This window comes from Pteropus alecto, unplaced genomic scaffold (genome assembly GCF_000325575.1).
Source record: "Pteropus alecto unplaced genomic scaffold, ASM32557v1 scaffold88, whole genome shotgun sequence".
Classification (NCBI taxonomy): domain Eukaryota; kingdom Metazoa; phylum Chordata; class Mammalia; order Chiroptera; family Pteropodidae; genus Pteropus; species Pteropus alecto.
In genome coordinates, this window is record NW_006494611.1 from 3511775 (window position 1) to 3536447 (window position 24673).

The 24673-nt window shown below is 35.6% G+C and overlaps 1 protein-coding gene across 5 annotated transcripts in view; it reads left to right on the forward strand.

The window, feature by feature from the left end:
- VPS8 (VPS8, CORVET complex subunit) overlaps positions 1-24673 on the forward strand; it is a 232022-nt gene that overhangs the window by 186303 nt on the left and 21046 nt on the right. For 4 of the 5 annotated variants that reach the window (XM_006925797.2, XM_015599949.2, XM_025042260.1 and 1 more), the window contains one exon: positions 11533-11586. In XM_006925797.2, coding sequence (XP_006925859.1) covers positions 11533-11586 — 54 coding nt within the window. Of the gene's footprint in view, positions 1-11532; positions 11587-12367; positions 12499-24673 lie in introns of all 5 variants that reach the window. The other variant, XR_003044270.1, reaches the window with a different exon arrangement.

Here is a 24673-nt window from a genome sequence, read left to right on the forward strand (position 1 = left end):
GCAAGGAATGAAGGTGCAGAAGTAGGTAGGGCCAGATCCTGAATAGCCTGTAAGACTGTGGCAACAAGTTTAATTTATTTTCTTAAAGTGAAAATAGGAAAGATTTTAAAAAGATTTTTAAAAATCTTTTTAAAAATAAATAAATAAAGGATTAATATGATCCACTGATGGCGATTGTGGAAAGTGGATAGATAGCCACATCTCTACTCCCAACCCAGTCTGCACCACTTCGTCATAGCAGTGTAGCGGTTTTTTGTTTTGTTTTGTTTTTAATTTGTCTTTGTTGGTTTTTATTTGGGGGCTTTCTGAGCCAAAGTGATTCTTAAAGTTCTAGAATTTTGTGCACTTGCCTTTGATCCAGAAAAGGCTCGTTGTGTCCGAGAGACTGAAGGATGACAATAGTACCGAGAAAGTGTTTCTAGTCTTTATGTAGAACAAAAGCTTTGAAAATATAGGCAGAGGACATTTAAAAAAATTCTGTTGTCCAATGAACTCTGAAAAAAATGTTTAACTTTACCAGTAATCAAAGATATGCAGGTTAAAACAGCAATATGATGTCATTATTTTTTTTTTACTTATTAAATAACAGGAAGAAATTTTTAAATACATATTAAACTGTCATACATTAAAATATATGTGTGCATTTATATTGCTAAGGATGTGAAGAGACACTTTTATGTACTGGTAGTGGGAACACATACTTGTACAAGTTCACAGTCCCTTATCCAAATCCCTTTGGCCAGATATCTTTCAGAATTCAGATTTTTTTATTTTGGAACGGTAATACAGGGACTTCTATTTTGGACAGGATGTATTTGGAGTTTCTTGGAGGGTGGCAAATGGACAAAATATATTAAACAATGGTTCTGAAAACATGGGACCTCAACAGTAAAGGAGAGTGAGCCCTGAGAGACAAGAAACAAATTATATAAACCGTAGGATGGCCCCCAAATTACTGCTAGAAGAAAGTTTCCAAGCTATGGTGCAAGGAGGGGTAACAGAGGCAGAGTTTATCATTCTCTCTGAGTGGAGACAGAGCTGGGCATCCAGGGAAAGCAAGGTGGCTAGAATTCATTAGAGCCACACAGAGAGCTTCAGGGATTTGCTAAAAAAAACTTTGAATATAAAGTTAAATATTGACTGATTCATGTGATGAAACTACCGAGGCCAGAAAAAAGAGCACCAGAAAGGATTTAAGGTAGCAGTGCTCCACATTCACATAGGGTGAGGAATAATACCAGTCTGGAAAGCTTCATAATGCACAGGGCAGCGTTGAGAGTACTGAGTAAGGTCTCAACCTCAGTATTAGAGGGACCCTAGACTAACTGCTGTTCTGAACCCACCTACCAAAGTTTAAAAACAAAACCTAAGAAAATCACATTATTTCCAAGTATTTTAACCACATCCCAGAATAAAGCTCAAGAATATATTAAGGATTAGAAAAATATCTAACCCAGCAAGGTAAAATTCACAGTATTTGGCACTTCATAAAATAATTACAAGGCATGCAAGAGAGCAGGAAAATACAGGCTGTAAAGAGGAGGGGAAAAAGCAATTATATGACATTCTGGAAAGGGGAAAACTATAGACACAGTGCAAAGATCAGTGGTTGCCAGGGGCTAGTGGGGAGGGAAGTATGAATTAAATAGAGCACAAGATTTTTAGGGCAGTGAACATACTCTCTGGTACTATAATGGTGGACATATGTCACTACACATTTGTCCAAACCCATAGAATGCCATGAGTGAACTCTAATGCAAACTGTGGACTTTGGGTGATTATAACGTGTCAGTGTAATGTGTCATCAGTTGTAACAAACGTAGGACCATGTTGCTAATAAGGGAAGCTATGCATGTGTGGAAGCATGGGATATATGCAGTATCTCTGTACCTTCCTCTCAATTTTTCTGTGAACCTCAAACTCCTCTAAAAAATAGTCTTAAAAAAAAAAAAGTCCATTGAAATAGACCCAGAAACAGCATATATAATAGAATTAGACAAGAACATTAAAAGTTATTATAATTGTATTCCATGTGTTCAAGAAGCTAGAAAATTTTAACATGTTAAATAGAAATATGGAAGTTATAAAGCCCAGTAGAACATCCAGAGGTGAACACACTGAATGGGATTAACAGCATAACGAGGATTGCAGAAGAAATTATTTGTGAACTTGACTGTGTAGCAATAGGAACTATCCCAAATCAAACAGAGGGAAAAAAAAAGACTGAAAGTAAATAAAGTATCCGTAAACTATGAAACAATTTCATGTAGCAATATATATGTATATAATTGGAGTCCTGGAAGAAGTGGGGGTGAAAATAATGCAGAAGAAATATTTGAAGAAATGTAATACAGAGTTCCAGTTCTAGTAATGTCAGGGTAGCCTGTAGTGGATAGCCGTTCTGTCAACAATTATAAGCTCTAGACAAAATATGAAAAAACATTGTTTAGAAAACAACCAGAAGCAGGCAGAAACTGTAAGGAACACAAATCTTAAGAAGGGAAGCAAATTGGAGAGCTCAACATTTAACCAGCTTTTCCCTTAGGGCACTTCTCAGTTTGCCTTGGAATCCTGTGGGGGGAAAAGCTTAAACAAAAAGTAGCATTCTAACTGGGATGATGAATCAGCAGTCAGTGTTCAAGACTATCAAAGCAGATGTAAGTTGAGGGAGGAAGTCTCAAAAAGAAATGTCAAGGAGGAGGGAGCTCCAAATCTTTTTATAGGTTTTAGAATTGCACATATACAGACAATGCTCTAAGAAACCAGGCAGAAAGTAGCATTGGGAGGACTAAAGAACTGAGCCAAAATTTCAGCAGGTGCGGTGCTGAATTTTGAGTGCAAGTCTTGCCGAATAAGGGGATTGATAAACACTTCACATTTTGGACTGAAACTGCAGAAGGACTGCTTTAGGACCAAGGGCTGCCCCAAGACTAACGGCAAAAACCAAATAAATCCTCTAACAATGCCAAAGCTCAAACTACCATAGGATCAGTGTGGAGAAGTAGGAAAATGTAACCTAAAATCAAGAGAAAAAGCATCAACAGAAGCAGACCTGTGGATGAGACAGATGTTGGAATTGGCAGTCAGGGACTTTAAAATTGAAATTATAAATATGTTAAAGAATTTACAGGAAAAGATTAGTAGAATGATTGAACATACTATATTATTTATACTATTATTTATACTATAAAGTATAAATTCTAGAGCTGAAAAAACATCTAAAATGAAAAGTTCATTAGATATCAACAGCATTTTTAACACTGAGACAAATGCTGTCAGTAGATTTGACGGCAGTTCAGTAGAAATAATCCTAACTGAAACAGAAATTAAAGAATTGAAAATAAAGAGAGCTCTCAATTTTTCTGTGAACCTCAAACTCCTCAGTGACCTGTAAAACAATATCAAGAAGTCTGATGTATATATCATTGGAGTTCCAGAAAGCACGGGGAGAGAAAGAAGTAGCAGTGAGGTGACCTAATAATGTCAGATTTTCCTATATTTGGTGAAAAACGTCAATCCATATGTCCAAAAGTTCAGCAACTCTCTAGCAGGATAAAAAAACAAACAAACAAACAAAAAAAACAAAAAAGAAACTTAGATACATTATAGTCATAGTCAAACTACTGGAACTGAAGATTAAGAGAAAATCTTTAAAGCAGCCAAAGATAATAATAATGGGGGATGACTTCTCATTTTTTTAAAAAAAGAGAGGCCAGAAAACAATAAAATTGCATCTTTGAAGTGCTAAAAGAAAGGTAATACGGGGCATCTATTGTATACTATATAACATTTCCAGGCTAGGGCAGCATCCCATAATCAAATGCTTGTGTGGGATAAATGAGTATAAACTGCCTGACTTTAGGTTAGGTGTTGTCAGATGACTTTTGGTGCCGAAATTTTTTTAAAAGAAATCCTTTTGATTTCAGAGCTTTTTGTATTTCAGAATTATAGGAAAAGTGTGGACCCATCTTACTTGTCAGGAGAAAAATTGGCAGTAATGTCTACACCCTCAGAAGCAGGGATTTGTAAGAATCTGTCCAACTAACATAACACATGAAGAATATGTGCCAAATGTTACGTACAAGGATGTTTATGACAGCATTTAAAAAAAAAGAATTTGAAAGCAACCTAAATGTTTCAATAGCCTGCCAATAGTTGGTTAAATTAGTTATGGAATAGCTGTACAATGAATGGACTGCTTTATAGACATGAAAAATTGTGTTCTTGAAGAATATCAATGTGGTGAAATAAATATTCTCAACATATAACATGAAAAGATCACAAAATTGTGATTCCAAATGTTAGTAGTAATTATTGCTGTGTGGTTGGATTGTGATTTTTGTTTTGTTTTGCTCTTTCGTATTTTCTAAATTTTATATTTTCTAAATTTCTATTAGTGAACATGTATTCCTTTTGTAATCAGAAAAATCAAGGCTTGTTTTTAAAAAAGAGCAAGGTGATAAGGAAGGTATTCATTCTTATTGCTGTTAAATTTCAGATTAGATTACTTCTCTAAGTCAGGAATCATTTTATTATCAAAGATCACCGAAGTTCAACATTATTATTATTAAGGCCATAACTTGATATGTCAACCATATCCCCAGATCGAGGGTCTGCACACCTGGATTTAAAGTGTCTCTTTTAAGCTGCATTGCCTGAGGCATTTCCAGAAGGAATCCTGTTAAATGAAAAATAAGACCTTTCATGAGCGATGCTGAACCATTTCTGTTGCCACTTCAAACACTCTCTGACTTAATCTCCAGAAACAGCTTTCTCAGATAAATTATCCAGCACCACATCTAGTTCTTGGCTTGTTTTTAAAAGTCTGTGGATTCTTTCATGAGGTCATTTTTTTAAAGCTTAACTATCTACTTTGCTTTGAAAATCTATTTTCTCCCTTTACAAAAAGAGCATACTAGGAGTTAAAATTGGATCACATTTAGCAAGCTACATCATACATCTGGAATAAATTACAGAGTATTAATGTCATGGTATGTTAGAGTAAAGACTGTCAAGTCTAATTTTTGCAGATCTGCTGAATCTGAAAAGACAGTCTGGACAGCCAGCAGTTTTGATCCTGAACTGAGGTATGTTTTCTAAAGTTATTCTGAAAGTCAGGGGGAAAAGTCTGCGGCGTGGTCCTATTTGAATAGCTTCATGCCACAGTGATAGGAAATGTTTTTGTCATCTATACTATAGGCTCTTAGAATTTGACTGTTAGAATTGGAACAGGCTTGAGAACTTGAGTCCAGTTGCTTACCCAGTACTTAGACCTCTTTTACATCATTCTAGACAGACAGTATCTAGTATTGAATTACTTGTAATAATAATTTCATTTTTCCTTGTAAATTAATTAGTTTGCTATTCCGATTTCATATATTTTTGTGTACTTAATATTTGCTAGAATTCACTGCTAAAACCATGTGGCCTTGGAGTTTTCTTTATGGGCAGACGTGATAACATTTAATTTCTTTAACAGATATAGAGCTATTCATATTTTGTTTCACCATATTTTCTGTTTCTGTCCATTTTTGTAAGTTGTTTTTCAAGGAATGTGTCCTTTAATTTGCCAAATTTATTGACATAAAATTGTTCATAATAGGCTCTTATTACCTTTTAAATGTCTGTAAGTAATGTTACATTAGTATTTCATTGCTGGTATTGGTAACTTCTCTTTTTCTTGATCAGTCTACCGAGTAGTTTACTAATTTTGTTGGTATTCCAAAGAACCAACCTTGGCTTTGTTAATTTTCTCTGTTATTTTGTTTGATTTCCATTGCATTGATTTCTGCTTATTATTTCCTTCCTTTTATTTAGTTTGATTTTACTGTGATCTTTTTCTGACTTCTTAAACTAGAAGCTTAGGTCCTTCATTTTAAACCTTTCTTATTTTCCAATATAGCATAAAAAACTGTATCGCATTTCTTTCTAAGCATTGTTTTAGCTATATGCTACAAATGTCTTTAAATGCTTTATTGAGGTATAATTGATATAAAATAAATTGCACATAAAGTATATGAATTTGACATATGTATGTATCCATCAGTGACCCATCACCACAGTCAATATACTGACCCTGTCTATCACCATCAAAAATTTACTCAGTTCCTCACTTCTGTTCCATGGAAACCTCTGGCTTTCTGTAACAATAGATTAATTTGCATTTTCTAGAGTTTTAGATAAATAGAACCATAAAGTATGTATGCATTTTTGGTCTGGCTTCTTCCACTCAGCATAATTATTTGAATTCATCCACATTATTTTATCAAGAGTTCATTCCTTCTTACTGTTGAGTAATGTTTCATTTTATTGAGATACCATAATTTATGATTTTACCTCTTGATAGGCATTAAGACTGTTCTAGTTTCTGGCTATTATAGATAAAGCTGTTAAGAATATTTGCGTACAAATCTTTGTATGGACATATACTTTCATTTCTCTTGGGTAAACACCTAGGAATGGAATGGCTGACTCAGAGAGAAAATGAATGTTTATCATTTTAAGAAACTGCCAAACTGTTCTCCAAAGTGTTTGTACCATTTTACCCTCCTACCAGCAATAATATGAAGGTTCTATTTCTTTTATATCCTTGGTATAGTCAGTCTTTTGGGTTTCTACTATTCTAATAGGTGTGTAGTGTGACCTCATCGCATCTTTAATTTGCATTTCGTGAATGATTAATGAGGTTCAGCATCTTTTCATGTGCTTATTGACCATCTGTATATCTTCTTTGGAGAAATGTCTATTCAAGTCTTTTGCTTATTTTTCAATTAGGTTGTTTGTTTTGTTGTTTGTTTTGTTTTGTTTTAGAAGTTCTTTGCGTATTCTGAATATTAATTCCTTATCAGATATGTTATTTACAAATATTTTCTTCTGTGAGGTGCCTTTTTCCTCTTTATAATGTCCTTTAGTGCACAGAAATTTTTAATTTTGATGAAATCCAATTTGTTTTTTAATTGTTGTTTGTGCTTTTGGTGTCATATCTAAGAAATCATTGCTAAATCCAAGGTCATGAAGTTTGTCCCCTGTGTTTTCATCTAAGAGTTATAGTTTTAGCTTTCGCAGTAAGATCTTTGATCAACTTTGAATTAATTTTTGTATATGGTGCTAAATAAGGGTCAAACTTCCTTCTTTTGCATGTGGATCTTCAGTTTTCTTACCACTATTTAGTGAACAGACCGTCCTTTCCCCCAATTAAATGATCTTGATATCCTTGCTGAAAGTTATTTAACCATATATGTGATGAATCCCACTTGATCATGATGTATGATCCTTTTCTTTTTTAAATTTTTCAATTACAGTTGACATATCAGTTTCAGGTCTACAACATAGTAATTAGACATTTATATAACTTACAAAGTGATCACCTCAATAAGCCTAGTAGCCCTCTGTCACCATACATAGTTATTACAATATTATTAACTATACTCCCTATGCTGTACTTTACATACCTATGACTGTTTTTATAACTAGCAATTTGTACACCTTAATCCCTTTCTCTTGCTGTTGAATTTGGTTTGTTGGTCTCTCTATTTTATTCCATTTGGTCTATATGTCTGTCTCTATGCCAGTAGCACACTGTTTTGATTACTGTAGCTTTGTAGTAAGTTTAGCAATCAGGAAGTGTGAGACCCCCGACTTTGTTCTTTTACAAGATTGTTTTGACTATTCAGGTCCTTTAAGACTCTACACAAATTTTAGGATGATTTTTTTTTTTTTTTTTTTTTTTTTACTTTTGCAAAAAATACTTTTGGGATTTTGATAAGAATTGCATTGAATCTATAGATTGTTTTGGATAGTATGGACATCTTAACAATGTTAAGTCTTTCAGTCCATGAATACTGGATGTTTTTCTGTTTATCTTTGTCGTCTTTAATTTCTTTCAGCAATATTTTATAGTTTTCACTGTACAAGTCTTTTGCCTCCTTGGTTAAGTTTATTCCTATTTTAGTCCTTTTGATTCCATGGTAAATGGATTTGTTTTCTTAATTTCCTTTTCAGATTGTTCATTGATAGTGTACAGAAACATAGTATGATATTTGTTGATTTTGTATCCTGCTACTTTGCTTTATTAGTTCTAACAGCAGTTTTTTGGGATGGGTTTTTTTGTTTTTGTTTTTGTTTTTGGAATGTAAATTTAGAGTTTCCTACATGTAAAATCATATCATCTGCAAACAGATAATTTTACTTTTTCCTTTCTAATTTGAATGCCTTTTATTCTCCTCCTTACCTAATTGCTCTGGCTAGGACTTCCAGTACAGTGTTAAATAGAAGTGGTGAAAACAGGCATCCTTATCTTATTTCTGATCTTAGAGGAAAAACTTTCAATCTTGCATCGAGTATAATTTTTTTTATATATGTAGCTTTTATTATGTTGAGGTAGTTCCTTTTAATCCTCTTTAAGTGGTTTTTTTTTTTCATCTTGAAAAGGTGTTGAATTTTGCCAAATGATTTTTCTGCATCAATTGAGATGATCATGCAGATATTTTTCTTTAATGTGGTGTATCACACCTATTGACTTGTATATGTTGAACTCTCCTTGCATCTCAGGGATGAATCCCACTTGATCAAGATGTATACTCTTTTTAATGTGCTATTGAATTCACTTTGCTAGTATTTTGTTGAGGATTTTTCCATCTTTGTTCATCAGAGATATTGGCCTATGGTTTTATCTTGTAGTGTCCTGTCTGCTTTGGTATCAGGGTAATGCTGACCTCCAGAAATAGTTTGGAATTGTTCCCTCCTCTTCAATTTTTTGGAATAGTTGGAGGAGTATTGGTGTTAATTCTTCTTTAAATGTTTGACAGAATTCATCAATGAAACTTTCTGGCCCTGCGCTTTCCTTTGTTGGGAGGGTTTTGATGACTGATTCAGTTTCCTTACTAGTTATTAGTCTATTCAGATTTTGTTTCTTCATAATCCAGTCTTGGAGTAGGTTGTGTGTTTCTAGGATCTGATTTCCTTTTCATTTTTTCTATGGGTTATTTGGAAGTATATTACTTAGTTCCTCAACATTTGGGAGTTTTTTCCAGAGATTTTTCTGTTATTAAAGTCTAATTTATTTCTGTTATAGTGAAAGAACATTCTTTGTTTGATTTGAATTCTTTTAAATTTATTGAGGATTCTCAGCCATAAGAAGAGATGAAATACTGCCATTTACAACAACATGGATGGACCTTGAAATAATCATACTAAGCTAAATAAGCCAGACAGAAAGGGTTGAAAATCACATTATATCACTTATATGTGGGATATAAACCTAAAGCAACAAATGAACAGGACAAACAAACAGTCATGGACATGGACTATAGGCTAGTGGTTACTAGAGGACTATAGACCAGTGGTTACTAGTGGGGGTGGGGGTGGGGAAGAGGGGAGAGGAAGACGGGGTAAAGAGAGTAAAAAATAGGGTTTAGGTGACGAGTGAAGTGGGTAAAGACGGTCAAATATATGGTAGCTGAAGGAAACTGTATTTGTTGAGGATTGTTTTATTGCCATAAAATGGTCTATGTTGGTAAATGGTTCATGTGTACTTGAAAAGAATATGTATTCTGCTTTTGTTAGTCAGAGTATTCCTTAAATGTCCATCTGATCAAGGTAGTCGTGTTCAGTCTTCTATATTCTTTTTCAAAAAGTTTTTAATTGAGATATAATTGACATAATGTGTAGTTTTAGGTATACAATGTGTTGGTTTGATACATTTATATATTGCAATGTCATTACTATACCTTTATCATGTCATATAATTATCATTACCTTTTTTTGAGAACAGTTAAAATCTAGACTCTTAGCAGCTTTGAAATTTATTACACAGTATTGTTGACTATAATTGCTATGTTGTGCATTAGATCTCTAGAATTTATCTGCTAGTTTCAAGTTCGTACCCTTAAACAATTCCCTTACCTCCCAGCCCCTGGTAACCACCATTCTACTCTCTATTTTTATGAGTTCAGTTTTTCTAGATTCAATATATAAGTGATATTATACAGTATTTGTCTTTCTTTGACTTATCTCACTTAGCATAATACTGTCAAGGTCTATTCATGGTGTCACAAATAGCAGGATGTCTTCCTTTTTACGGCTGAATTATATTTCATTGTATGTGTATGTATATATATATATAGATAAATATACAACGGAAGATGAAAGATATATATCTATACATACATGTATATTACCTCACATCTTTATTCATCCATCAGTGCACATGTAGATCGTTTGCATATCTTAGCTGTTGTGAATAATGCCGCACTAAATATGGTGTGGTGATAGCTCTTCAACATACTGATTTCTGTTCCTTTGGATATATATACAGGAGTGGGATTGCTGGATCATAAGATATTTAAATTTTTAATTTTTTGAGGAACTTCCATACTGTTTTCATAATGCTGTACCTAAATTTACATTCCCACTAACATCGCTTTTCCCAACACATTCCTGTTTCTCCACATCCTCAACAACATTTATCTCTTGTGTTTTTAATAAAAATCATCATAACAAGTGTGAGGTGATAGCTCATGGTTTTAATTTGCATTTCCCTGATGATTAGTTGTGTATCTTTTCAAATACCTGTTGGCCTTTTGTATATCTTTTTCGGAAAAATGTCTTTGCCCATCCTTTGCCCAAAATTCCTTTGCCCATATTTAAATGGTATATTTTTCCAACCATCTGCCTACTTGTTCTCTCATTTATTGAAGGAGAGGTATGGAAAATCTCTGACTATAATATGTATTGCTCCTGGCAATTCTATCAGTTTTTGTATTATGTATTTTTAAGCTATTAGATGCATAGATATTTAGGATTATTACATCCACCTGATAAATTGACCCCTTTATTATTATAAAAAGATCTTCTTTCTCCCTGGTAATAATCTTTGCTCTGGAATCTAGTGCTACCATGGTATATCTTTCCAGTCTTTTTGCTTTTAAACTATTTGTGCCTTAATATTTAAAGTATGTTTCTTGCAGGCAGCATGTGGTTGAGTTTTGCTCTTTTATCTAATGTGACAATCTCTTTCAACCCTTCAAATATCTGCAGATCTTCCTGTACCATCAGTCTTCTCTCCCTTGGACTGAACATCTTTTTATTATGGTTTGGCTGATACTTTATCTAAATCTTTCACTATTATTATCAAACTCTTTTGTGAATGTTTTGCTTAAAAGGAATATTACATCACAAAGGATACGTGGATCTGGCCTCTGCAAGAAATGCTGACTGTTGCATGTTATATCAGTTGATTAACATTGTCAACAAAAATGTGTATCTATTTGTCTCCTCATCATTTGGTTAAAACCAATTTGGACCATCTGTTCTACTTTTCTTAACCTAATCATATTTTTTTGCTTGGCTAACTACTGACTTTTTGATCTCCAGAAAGATTTCAAAGGGACTTAAAAAAAATCTATTCATTGTTCCTCTGAAAAATGTCCGTTTTATCTGCTACATCAATTCTAGTTGGGTTATTGTGAGTGTAGCTAAATAAAATGAGACTATAACTAAAAGGATATTAAAATGTTTGCCTTTTTTTCCTAGGTAAAAATGTCCCCATCCTGTCTTCCATCCAAAGGGGATCCTGCTGTTAAGAAGGTGAGTGAGTTTTAAAGGCAAAAACAACTTCCTCTTTCTATGTGTTTATTCTCCATTTAACAGTTTTCTCAAAATGACAGTGATTTTTAATCATTTTAATGCCATCAAATGTTCTTTCCAATTGGTTGCCTTAACGATGTATCAGCAGAATTCCTTGATTCTTCCAGAGAAGCCAAGTGGGGGTTGGAGCCTGGCATCGGTCTCCTGGCAACTAGGGACTTCTTGTTCTAAAATTCCCATCCTCTCCACCAGATGTGCATCCTTGTATCAGTGAGTGGTAGCAGATGAAATATATTCTAAGGAGGAAAGCTATATAGATTGCTGTGCCTAAAGAAAACTGGTGTGAGATATTAACAATTTCAGCACGTACCACATAAAGTTCTCAGTAAGGACTTGTAGGGTAGAACTCTCTGTGCCACTTCAGTCTCTGACTAAACTTTGTGGCACATGTAGGGTGTGAGTCTTTCAACTGAGCAATCCTCAGATGATGTCTCAAAAACTACTAAAATCCTTTTTTTTTATCCAGCTGCAGTAGTACAGTTGAAACACGGTAAATAGATTGACATTTTTGCTGTGTTTTCTTTTACCATTTTTATTTCTCTGATAGTTGAAGTGTCCCTGGACATAGGTTCTCTTTCCTGGCCCTTTTCACAATTTTAGCCAGCATTCATGTCACCGAAGGATTGTAGAACAAAAATAACAACTTGCTGGCTCTGTCGTAACAGCAGGTTCTAGCTTCAAAGCAGTGTGCCAAAAATGGGTCCCTTTTTTCTGCTTTCAGAATTGCCTGAGACTTTTTCAAAAGAAGAAAAAAGAATAAAGACAAAATATGTTGTCTGAAAAGCCCTATAACAAGCTGCACGTGAAATCTCTTTCATGCTTGTCAAGACAGCCGCGGCAGGCAAGACTGAGGTGATGATTGTCGCTGCTCAGTACCATCACATAGTAACACGAGGAGTTGGAAAGGGCTTAAATAATTTAGTCTCATTCAGTAAACAAATGAGGAAATTGGAATTTAGAGGGAATTTTTTTTTCCCTCAAGCTCTCAAATGTTAGCTATGGGCCACACTTAGAAAGTAGAGGTTAAAAACATGTGCTTTGGATTCAACCAGACTTGGGTTCAAAATTGACGCTTCTACTTATTTATCTGAATAACCTTGAATAAGTCAGCCTCTCTGTTTTCTCCTCTGTAAAATGATGATACTACCTCTCAGAATTGTCCTGAAGATTAAATGAGATACTATTTAAATGCCTAACACTGTTTGACACATATTAAGTACTCCATAAATTATTGACACATAGTAAATACTCAGCTGTTATTGAAACTAGTATTAAATCAGGTCTCCTAATTAGATGTCCTTTTACTTTATTTTGCTACTTATATATTATTGTCCATTCAGCAAGTATTTCTTTATACTAGACACTGAGTTCAGAAATGGACAATAGAGATGAAAAATTCAATCCTTGTTCTCAAGGACCTCAGTATTTAGTGGGCAAGGGAGACAGGCAAACTGATAGTTAGCATACGACTTGACACATGCCATGGCAGGTTCACAGATGCTGCAAGAGTAGAGAGGAGAAGCCCTATTTTGCAATGGCTAAGCTGATTTAGTATCACGCTTACGTGCTTAATGGTAAAGAGCCCAGTGAAGAAGTCTGAGAATTAGCTGCTCTCTTACAACTTTGTTACTAGATTATAATGAAGCAAGCCCTACTGTACTTGTAGACACTTATTAAATAAATAGTCATTTAGAAATAGGTTCATGCAACCTGTTTTTTAAACTTCGTAATGTGCCAACTGTCTGTCATTGTAGGTGTCTGACCACTGTCAGAGATGTAGCAGTATTACAGAAGCAAGATTCTGTTACTTCTGTAATCAGCATCAGACAAAGAGAAACTTCCTAAGCCAATGACTGGACATGGGTGGCCCAGCTGGTATTCCTAAGTGATTAGGTGTAGACTTATTTCTTCTCAATGCAAGAGTTGGGACTCTCTCTAAATTATTTTATCCAATCTACATATCTTAAATACCTGTTATTTTAGCAATGAGGTCAATTTCTAATATTTATCATTTTGATTAACAAGCCATAATTTCACCAATAGAAAAATTTTTGCTATATTTTGAGCTAATGTGCAAAGAAAGTCTGAAGTATTCGTCAATATATGAACAGCTGAAGGGCTTTTAATAGCTACTTTGGGGAGTTTGTGATAGCTGGCAATCTCTGAAATACGGATTCGTGGTTAGGGCCACTGGCCACCCCTGAGCTGAAGCCTAAAATAAATAGTACACACTTAATATCACACTGTTTATGGTGTCTAGAATAACTTTAAAGTATACAACATAACAGGTGCCTCTCCCAGAGGAGGTAAAGCTTGATGCCTTAAAACACAAGGGGTAAGGTACTCCAGGCAGGCATGGGCAAGTACAGTGCATTTCAGGAAATGAGTGGGGTGGGCGGGGGGAAGGGTTCTGTATGTCTTAAATATAGGAGCATGCAAAGGCCTGGTGAAATCAATGGGAGTCCAGATCACAAAGAGCCCCAGTCTATGACATTTGCTTTTTATCTTGAGGATAAGGATTTTTGTCAAAGGTGAGATTACAGGCAAAAAGACCAGTTAGAAAAGTAGGACAGTTGTCCAGGTAACAAAAAAGGCCCTAAATCTATGTTGTGTTAATGGAATGAAGAGATGAGATAATAAATTCACGTCTTATTTTTTTCTCAAGATCCTTTTTGACACTCTAGTCTGAGTTAGGCATCTTTTTTTTCCCTAGCTCTTATAGCAACCTGAACTAGTCCCTACCAACATACTTACCTGCGTCTTTACGTATATGTGTCCCCATTAGACTAAATGCCTCATGAGGGCAGGAACCACATCAGTCTTGCTCTTGTTGTATCCCTATGTGAAGAACAAACTACTTACTCAGTAGTTGTTGAGTGAATGAGAGAGAAATGAAGGAGATTCCACAGGACTTCGTGTTGTTTATGGGAAGTAAGGGTGCGGGGGAGTTTCTGGTCTGGATAGAGAATGAGCAGATGAAGCAACTTTGCTATCCCAGGTCTGTATTTCCAGCATGGTCAGTTCCTTAGTGTTTGAGCTATATCAGCAATACTCTGAGTGAGAGCAGTGTGAAACTCGGCAACTCTAGTTGGGCATGTATTTTTGTGTGTATCAGTTTGAGTGTGCATATATGTGTACATCTACATATGCATTCTGGTTATTACCCTTAGAGCTACAGTCTTTCTTCCCAAAGTCGTATTGACAGATGGAAGCACCAGCAGTGTCTGTTGAATAGAGTGACTGCCAAAGTGACATGTGTAAGAAACACAAAGGAGCAGTAGTGTTCTTGATTTGAGCCAAAAATTCTGTGTTGACCAATAACTGAAAAAAATGTTTGGTGACACTACTACCAATATTGGCCCAGCCTGGAGCTGGATTCAAGTGCTAAGGAAACAGGAACTGTGTTGTGTAGGATTCTGCTTAACTTCTTGGGATAGGGGTCTCGTGTAAGAGTCACTCTTCTGCTCTGCCGCCACATGTCACAATCTGGCAGATTCTCTGAGCATGTATACATAACATCTTTTTGCAGCACAAGCTTTTTGCATTTGAGATATTCTTTTAGAAAGCTCAGGATTAGAAATATTTATCATGTATAATATATGTCATATAATATTTACCTTATGTATATAGAATTTCTTCTTAATAGGCTCTAACTGGGAACTTCAGTAAAGTTGGAAGATACATATACTTCCCTAAGACTTTTCCAGTCTTTGATCATGGATGACCATAAATTTAAAAATCAGGAAGCATTTCCCTGAGATAAAAATTGCCATAAAAGTCCATTGCAATAAACTCCCTAGAATAAATCCAAATTGGAGATGTTGACATTGTTCGAGGTGGATTAAATGAGTTTAGAAAATTAGTTGCAGATAATATCAGAAACCACTCAGCTACAATGCATCTCTTCTCAACTACTAATGAAACACCAACCAGGAATTTGTATAGCAAAGTTGGGATTGTTACATGCATAATAACCAGAGAAAGCAGTTTTGTCTCATATCTCTATCACAAAAGCGTGGTTACACTCTCTGAGCCATCCCCTGTTGTAGGGGAGCATTCTCTGCTAGTATGTTGGTAGAAGCCTGCGGGGCCAGGAGCCCCGGCTGAAGGATATCCTCAGACTGGTGAAACCCAGCTGATGTTCTCCTCAGAGTGACTTCTTCCAGTTAGGGACAAGGTGCTGGGCATAGCAGCATAGAAAGCCTTTCCAGTAGTTCTAGGTAAATTCAGTAATATTCAACAAGCCTTGAAGGTGCCAGGCCTTAGAAGGACAAAGGTCAGTGAGATATAGTTCTTGCTCTCAACATACTTACAAGTTAATGGTAACTAAACTGGTGGATTTAATAACCAAACTTCCCAGAAATTGTCAGTTTGTTAGCTATTCAAGTATATTATAAGAATTTGGAGTTGATTGATTGTGTTCGAGTTTTCTGGTGAGGTAAAATTTTTATAGCCAGTTCTCAGTCTTGCTACTCATGCCAAGAACGTAAACGACTACAGTCGCTCATGATTTTTATTGACTCGGGGGGGGCGGGGGGTTGAAGTTTCTTTATTTTTAAGGAAAAAAGCCTCACAGATCCGCTGTTTCCATAACAACAAGAAAAGCTGGCTGCAATATCTAAGCTGACTGGCCCCAAGAATGGCTGGTTGATGGTTTCACAAAAGTCAAGAGAAACATGAAAAGGAGAAAACACTGAGATAGATGCAGCATTTTCTAGCTATCATCTGACAGCGGCTTAAATAAAAATTCATTTGCCTTTTTATGTCTCACCTTTAACTCTCCGGCATAGATGCGAGTAAGTGATAGCCCCTGATGGATGTTGTCTTAGTAGAACATATCCAAATGTGATTCCTGTGCCTCTTCTACTGATCAAAAAAAAAAAGAAAAGAAAAAAGAAGTGGAGGACATGATTTGGTCTTCGTTTTCACATGGGAGGGTAGAAGATCTCCACAAGGCAGGTACCTTTTTATGCTGATGTGAAGAAGCTGGGATGCAGTTGCCTTCAGACATCTGGAGGATGCTGATTTGGAAGAAAGCATAGGCATCCTTTGCAGTTCAGAGGACAGAACTGGTATCTGTGGGCAGCCGCCATGATGTAGATGGAGATGTTGGCTCAGTATGAGAAATTTCTAACAGTGAAACAAGTTACCTGGTGTGATTGATAGTTACTAGTTTAGTTACCAGAAGTATTTGATCACTGGCTGGATGTCTGTCCTTCAGAGATGCTGCAGAGGTTTCCATGCCATGGCTGAGAGGTTGGACTGGTTAATTTGTAGATCCCTTGGAAAGATCCTATGGTTCTGCAGTTGTGTTAAACTCATGACATGATGTGATAAATGATTTTAGTTAGACCCCAACATCTGGCCTGCACTAATAAAGTATGTTGTCTAGCACAGAATAACAAATTTGTACTTAGGTGAGGAGACTTTATTCTCAAGAATTATTGCAATAAAGAGAGGGACTTATTGCAATAATAGGGAGAATGTTCCGACCATAGATCTGCAAAAATGTCAAAGATCAGGCAGAAAGGAAATTTCTTTTATACGGGTGGGCAAACAGGGCTAGAAAGAACCAGATGTGAAGGGAGCAGGTGGCAGAATTGGACAGTTGATCAGGAAATATCTTTCCTTGTGGTCAGATTCTCAGAAGTAGCCATTAAGGAGGCCTTGTAGACTGGCTTAGGCAGAGGGTGGGTCAGCAAACAAGCATTTGTTCCAATCAGTGAAGACTAACAGCTAACTTGTGAGGCAAAGAATAGGAATTTGGTGGGTCTGTGTCTGGCCTGTCATAGGTAAACATGGTGGCATTGAGAATCTTGTTGCAGTCCTTTGGGGAGGGAAGGTTCTTTGCAGTAAGCTATTTTCCAGAACAAGGTGGGGGAGTTCCTTAACTATAGCCGTTTTCCAGGAGCTCAGGGCTCAGGTGAAGTATAATGTGGCCATGAGCCTGACTGCTGCCACCATGTCCTTTCCTTATTCGTCTCCATGATTATGACCTGAAGGAAGAAAGCACAGGCATTTCTTCCTTGTCCAAGTCCATGACCTGGGCTTTTCTGAAACCTGATCATCATTCCTCAGGTGGGGGGAGAGAATGTCAGCTGGAAACAATTACTAAAAGAGGAAGTGGTGACCATTTGCTTATGGTATTATGCACTCTTCTTGCCAATAATTATGCACATCTTCTGGCATGAAAATTGTGACTAGCTGAGAATTTCAAAGGAGCTCAGAGTTCTTACCCAACGTTTAAATCTACTCCTCACCCATTTCTTTTGCATTAAATGAATGATTTCTGATATAGCATTTTGATTTCTCTAATGATTTTTTTAAATTAATGCTTTATTTTTTAGAGCAATTTTAGGTTTACAGAAAAACTGAGCAGAAAGTACAGTTCCCATTTATTTCCCCCCTCCAAGTTTCCCCTCTTATTAACATCTTGCATTGCTGCGGTACATTTATTACAATTGATGAGCCAATATTGATATTAACATTAACTAAAGTTCATAGTTTACATTAGAGTTCACTCTGTGTGCTGTACATTCCGTGAGTTCTGACAAATGTATAATGATGTGTCCAGCATTTACAGTATCATACAGGATAGTTTCACTAGTCCCCAAATTTCATGCTCCACCTACTCATCCTTCCCCCTTTCCCCCCAAATCCTGGCAACTGCTGATCTTTTTACTCTCTTCATAGTTTTGCTTTTTTCCAGAATGTCATGTAGTTTAGACAGTATGTAGCCCTTTCAGATTGGCTTCTCTCACTTTGTAGTAACCCATTGAAGTTTCCTCCATGTCTTTTTGTAGCTTGATAGGTAATTTCTTTTTAGCATTGAATAATATTCCATCGTCTGGCTGTATCACAGTTTGTTATTTATCCATTTACTTACTAAAGGATGTCTTGGTTGCATCCAAGTTTTAGCAATCATCAGTAAAGCTGCTGTAGACATTTGTGTGCAGGTTTTTGTGTTGATCTAAGTTTTTAGCCCATTTGGATAAATACCAAGGAGCACAACTGCTGAAAGGTATAGTAAGAGTATATTTAGTTTTGTAAGAAACTACCAAGCTGTCTTCCAAAGCAGCTATCCTATTTTGTATTCCCACCAGCAATGAATGAGAGCTCTTGTTCTACATCCTTCTCAGCATTTAGTGTTGTCTGTGTTTTGGATTTTAGCTGTTCTAATAGGTGTATAGTAGTGTCTTGTTTTAATTTGCATTTCCCTAATGACATATGATGTTGAGGTTTTTTCAGGTGGCTATTTGCCATCTAAATTTCTTCTCTGGTATGATCTTGAAATGTTTTTTGAAAGTTATTTTAGTGGTTCTTCAAGGTTTACCATATGCATCTTAAGTTTTCTGATTTAGCTTCTGACTTAAACTACCTTAATTCCAGCTGTATATAGAAATGTTACTCCTGTATAGCTCTTTTTTGGTATTGTTATACATAATATAACAATATTATGAGTCAAAAGCTCTGACTAAGATGGTTCCTCCTCATTCTGGGTGATGCCTTTCTACCCATTGATCCTGGTCAAAAATATGTCTAATCTAAAATATGTCTAATCCCTCTGTCTTATAGCATCCAGTCCTTCATGTAGTTGAAGGCATGAATCCCCACCCTTTGATCTTCTCTTGTCCAGGTAGAACACCCATAGTTTCTTTCCTTCTTCATCTCCTACCCTATTATACCACATCTCTTCACCATTGTACTTAAGAGGACATCAGTTTAGAGTAGAATGAAATTACTTTCCTTATTCTAGATTCTTTTTCTGTAAATGGAACCAAAAGCACATTAAGTTTTTTAGCAGCAATTTTACATGGTTGACTCAATGAACATGTTAATAGCAAACTCATGATTCTATTCACACATGCTCCTGATTCCATCCTCTATAAATACTGTTGGTTTCTAGAGCTAAGTACAAGACTTTCTTTATATTGTTTCTTTTTATAACCTTTTGGAGTTGCATTTTTTCATCCCATGCTTTGGCCTTTTTTATCTTTATCTAAGTCATTGATAAAATATTTGTATAAAACAAAGCCAAAGATACTACCCTTCAGCTCATCACCAGAGACCTAGGTACCATTATTTATCAGTCACCATTCTATGGCAATTGAGAGTTAATGGGTGTGGTTTTCTTCTTAATATGACACCCCTTTGTGAAAAAATTAACAAAATTGTTTCCCCTGAGTAGAATCAGATCATATGAGTCTATCACAATGGGGCTGTATGTAAGACCATATCAGATCCAGTGGTGGTTCTTTATTCCATCTTTTCCCTCTCCGTATATCAAAACAATGCCATCATGCCTTCCATTTCCTTGGAGTTTTAGACCCTACTGTAGTTTGGAGTGTTCATTAAGTTATAAATAAGCCTTTCCCCTCCAACGGTGTTTCCTGATGAAGCTTTTATGCACTTCCTACAATACCTGGCAGAGATCTTTTTTCTCTTCAGTGTGTATAGTAGATTAACTAACAGCCTATTATTTTGCATTAAAACAACTTGGTAGGCCATTCTTAATTGCGCTGTACAGAAATATTACCTATTTGTAAATATCACAGAATCCAAACAGCAGAGCTTTGCAGAATTTAAGCTGCTCTAATGTAAGTGGTGTTTTGGGGGTGGCTAATATACTGTTACTGTAGAGTCTTCCTGGACCACTGTCCTAAATCAGAGTGCCATCCCTGAAAGCTCACACTCCTTTCATATGGTATTAGAACATGGGATTGAGTATGTTCAAGAAACAGTGAGAAATCTTCTTTGGTTAAAACAGAAGGAATGGAAGAGAAGATGAAATACTGGCTGATGCTTAGTGAAGTCTGTTCTGTCTGACAAAAGCCACTGCCTTAGGGCTGTTGTATGTTGTTGTTTTCTATACTTATCCTGAGGGCATTCTATTTGTGATTGACATTGGTTCTTCTATTATATCATAAGTTTTAGCTCCCTGTTTTGTAAGGAAGTATCTACTGATGGTAGATATTATTCCAAATATAGCATATCCTTAAAGGAGAGACCCCATTCCACATGGTTAAGACACTTACCTTTTTATTTATAGACCAAATCATTTAAGACTACCTTTTATGATACTAAATAGGGCAGTTCATGTCTGTCTCTGACAACTTCACAGCACAGTATAAGAAAAAATGAAATTAAACTGAAATTTCTTTGCAATCTTTGGAGAGAAGAAATTGTCTAATTTCAGTTACCTTTCTCTGCATTTCACTTTTAACTATGAGAAGTCTTCTTCAATAATGTCCTTAATTCCATCCCCTCATAACTGACATATTGTTTTTAGCCTCCAGTTCAAAGTCTGTGTTGTTCCTTTTAAAAAAAAAACTTACTGGACACCTACTGTGCACCAGGCATAGGGCTATGTGCAAGGGACTTTACAGGGAACAAAACCAAGTCTCTGCCTTCACAGAGCTCATGTTCTGGTGGCAGAGGGTAGGTATTAAACAAATAAAGATATGGTATATCAGATTTTGATAAGGCTATGGAAAAGAAGCTTGATGAAGGAGATAAAAAGGGAGATTGCTGTTTTATATGAGTGGTCATGATAGGTAACGTATCCTCCTTGAAAAAAGTAAAAGTGAGCATGAGGGAAAAGAGCATTCCAGGCAGAAGCAAGAGCAAACACAGAGGTCTTGAAGCCAGAGAATGTATGATGTGTACCAGGATCAATAAGGAGGCCACTGATCTGGACACACAGCTTGGTAGGTATGGTGGTGAACAGTTTTGGAAGTTCTCTTCCTCTTTATTTTCTAGTTCACTGAGAAAATAGAAGTAGATAGAATCAATTGAGAATGTGAAGGAGGTAAGGAAATGTTGGAGGTTTGAAGAAAGACGTGAAGGTATAAAATAAGCATCTAGCTTCTTAAAGTGAAAACTTAGATTGTTTATGTTAATAAGTCTTTCTTCTTACCAAAGGTAAAAATTTTAAGCTATAAATTTTTAACTACTAATTTAGCTGCATCCCACAAATTTTGATTATATTTTATTTTCATTATCATTCATCTTGAAATATTTTCTAATTTACCTTGTGATTTCTTTCTCTATTGGTTATTTAAAAGTATATTGTTTTAATTTCCGAATATTTGAGACTTCTCCTATTGTTATGGATTTGTAATTTAATTGTTTTGGCCAGAGAACATACCCTGTAAGATATAAATCTTTGAAAAGACATTGAGATTTTTTCATAGGCAAAGATACAGTCTTTTTAAATAAACATTATTTGTGCCCTTAAAGTGTAATCTGAAGTTGTCGTGTATATGTCCTATAAATATCACTTAAGTAAAGGCAGTTGTTTTTGTTATTCAGATATTCTGTATGCTTACTATTTTTTGTCTAATCTTATTAACTACTGAGAGAGTGTTAAAAATCTCCAGTGTTGTTGATTTGTCTCCTTCAGTTCTGTCATTACTCAGTGTATTCTGAAGCTGTACTATTAGATGCATATACATTTATTATTGTTACATATTCTTGGTTTAGTAATCCTTTTATTATTATGAAATGTTCTTTTTAATCTCTAGTAATATTCCTTGTATCAAAGTCTGTTATCTACTCATATAGCCATACAAGCTTTCTTATGATTAGTGTTTTCATTATTTATCTTTTTCCCATCCTTTAAATATCAGTTTATTTTTATTTTTGTATTTAAAGTGCATCATTTTAAAACACCGTATAATTGAGTCTTTCTCTTTTAATCCAGTCTGACAATCTTTGCCTTTCAATTGAAGAGTTTAATCTATTTAAATTTAATGTAATGATTAGATTTGTCTTGTTTTTTGGTTTTTGGTTTTTTTTTTAATCTGTATTTTGCTCCTCTACTCCTTCTTTGGGGTTATTTGTATGCTTTTTAATATTCATTTTGATTCTTCTATTGGTTTTTTAGGTGTGTCTCTTTGTTTATTTTTTTAGAGGTAACTCTAAGCATTACAGAATACATCTTTTATTACCTTGTCGCAGTCTGATTTAAGTTAATATTTTACTACTTAACATTAAACATAGGAACTTGGTAATGTTATAGATTCATTTACTAACCTCCCATTATTTAGTTCTTTTTATAGTTTCCATTTCTTTAGTGAGATTTCCTCATATATTCAATTGTTAGGTCCATCCTTTCCTTTAAATCCTTAAACATATTTATAAAATAGATGTTATAAATTTCTTGTCTGCTAACCCAGTATCTCTGCCATCTCTGACTATGTTTCTATCAGTTGCTTTCCTGGTTATAAGTCATATTTCCTACTTCACATATCTAGAAACTTTATTGTATGCTAGAAATTGTGGATGCTATTTTGTTGAGCATCTGGATTTTGTTTTCTTCCATTAGAGACTTTTGAGTTTTGCTTCTGACAGGCTATTACTTTACTGTTAAATCAGCTACATATTTTTGAGACATTTTAAAGCTGTATTTGGGCAGGTCTACACTATCCCTGCTCCTAATACATGGCTTTTTGGTGGTCTCATTGGATACTCAGGGTGTTTATCATGGTCTTGTTGTGGCCGCCAGCCCCCAATAGACACATGGACCACCAGAAACAGTGAGTTATAGGAAGCACACTCTTTATTCAGCCAGCTGGGTCTGCCAGGGGTACGCAGACCCCAAATTAAGCAGCCCCAAAATGTAGAGGTACAGGGTTTTTAAGCCCTAAATCCCATTCCTCATTCTGTCTTAACACAAAAGCCTATTTTTCATCTATTTACTGTCAACCCACAGGTGGGTTGTGCAAGCGGGGATACAGAAGCAGAAAGCTCATTGTTAGAATGTTATGTTCCCATGGGTGATAACCTATGTTCCCATGGGCAATAGCCAAACAGTAATTTTTCAGCCAGCACAGTCTTTTCACTCTGGCTGGTTAGTATTCCCATTCTTCTAGAACTCTGCAACCTCCACAATCTCATAGCTGCCCAGCAACTATTCTCTGCTAAGCCTTTGGAGTCTAGCCTGCATATGTGCAAAAAACTTAAGGGACCTCTATAGAGATTCCTGGGGCTCCTCACCTCACTCAGCATTCTCCTCGTCAGAGTCTACCTACTGCCCAGCCCCAAACTCCTATCTCTAATTCCTCAGCCCAGCGAGATTGCCATGCTCTCCTTGCGCTCTCCCTCCTTATGCCGAGTTCAGAAAGTGCCTCCAGATAGAATTCTAGAGAAATTGCGGGACTCGCTGTGTATGTTTCCCTTTTATCAAAGATCACAATCCAAAGTTCGAAAACTGCTATATATATTTTGGCTGATTTTATATTATGATAGAGCTAATCTAATCTAGTACCATTACTTAATAATGGCAAGATTTAGAAGTCTCTAGTTTGCCTTTAGGTACAATAGCTTAATATATTAATTTCACTCAGCTTCCATATTCTTACTTCTTACCCTCCACATTCCAACAACCAAGTTATACAAAGAGAAATGGTTCAAAAGCTTTTCTCTCTTTTAGATAGCAAATTTGTGTTTAAAATAACTAGATTACAACCACAGTGCATCAGTACTCTTTTTCCCGTGGTTTCTAATTACATTATTAACTTATAATGGGTTTTACTTTAGGGTTAAACTTGCTTTTCCAGTTGATTCTATGTTCTTATTATCAAGTAATCACTTTTAGGTCTATCTAGTTAAGATTGGCAGGAATATTGGAACTGAAAATGTTTCAGTAGACATGGCTCTGGTAAAAAATCATTAAGGACCCTGGCCTCAGAGGAGCTCTTTGTCATAATTGCTGCCTGCCCCACAGCAGCATCCATCAAGATAATTGTTTGACTTTCTTCTTAAGTAGGCAATAATCAGTTAGATAATCAAAAGGTAGCAGGCCTTAATTATATATATGACATGAGTGCTTTCCTTGTTTTGATTTTTTATTTTTTTGAATAAGGCCAATAATAAAACAAGGGAGAAGTTTCAGACTAGCAATAGATAAATGCTGGCCACTAAGAAGTTTTCTTTGTAACTCTTCTTCCCATAAAAATAAATGTTTCTGGATTTATTTTATTTATTTATTTATTTTTATATCTTCCTTTCCTGACAAAAAGAAAAA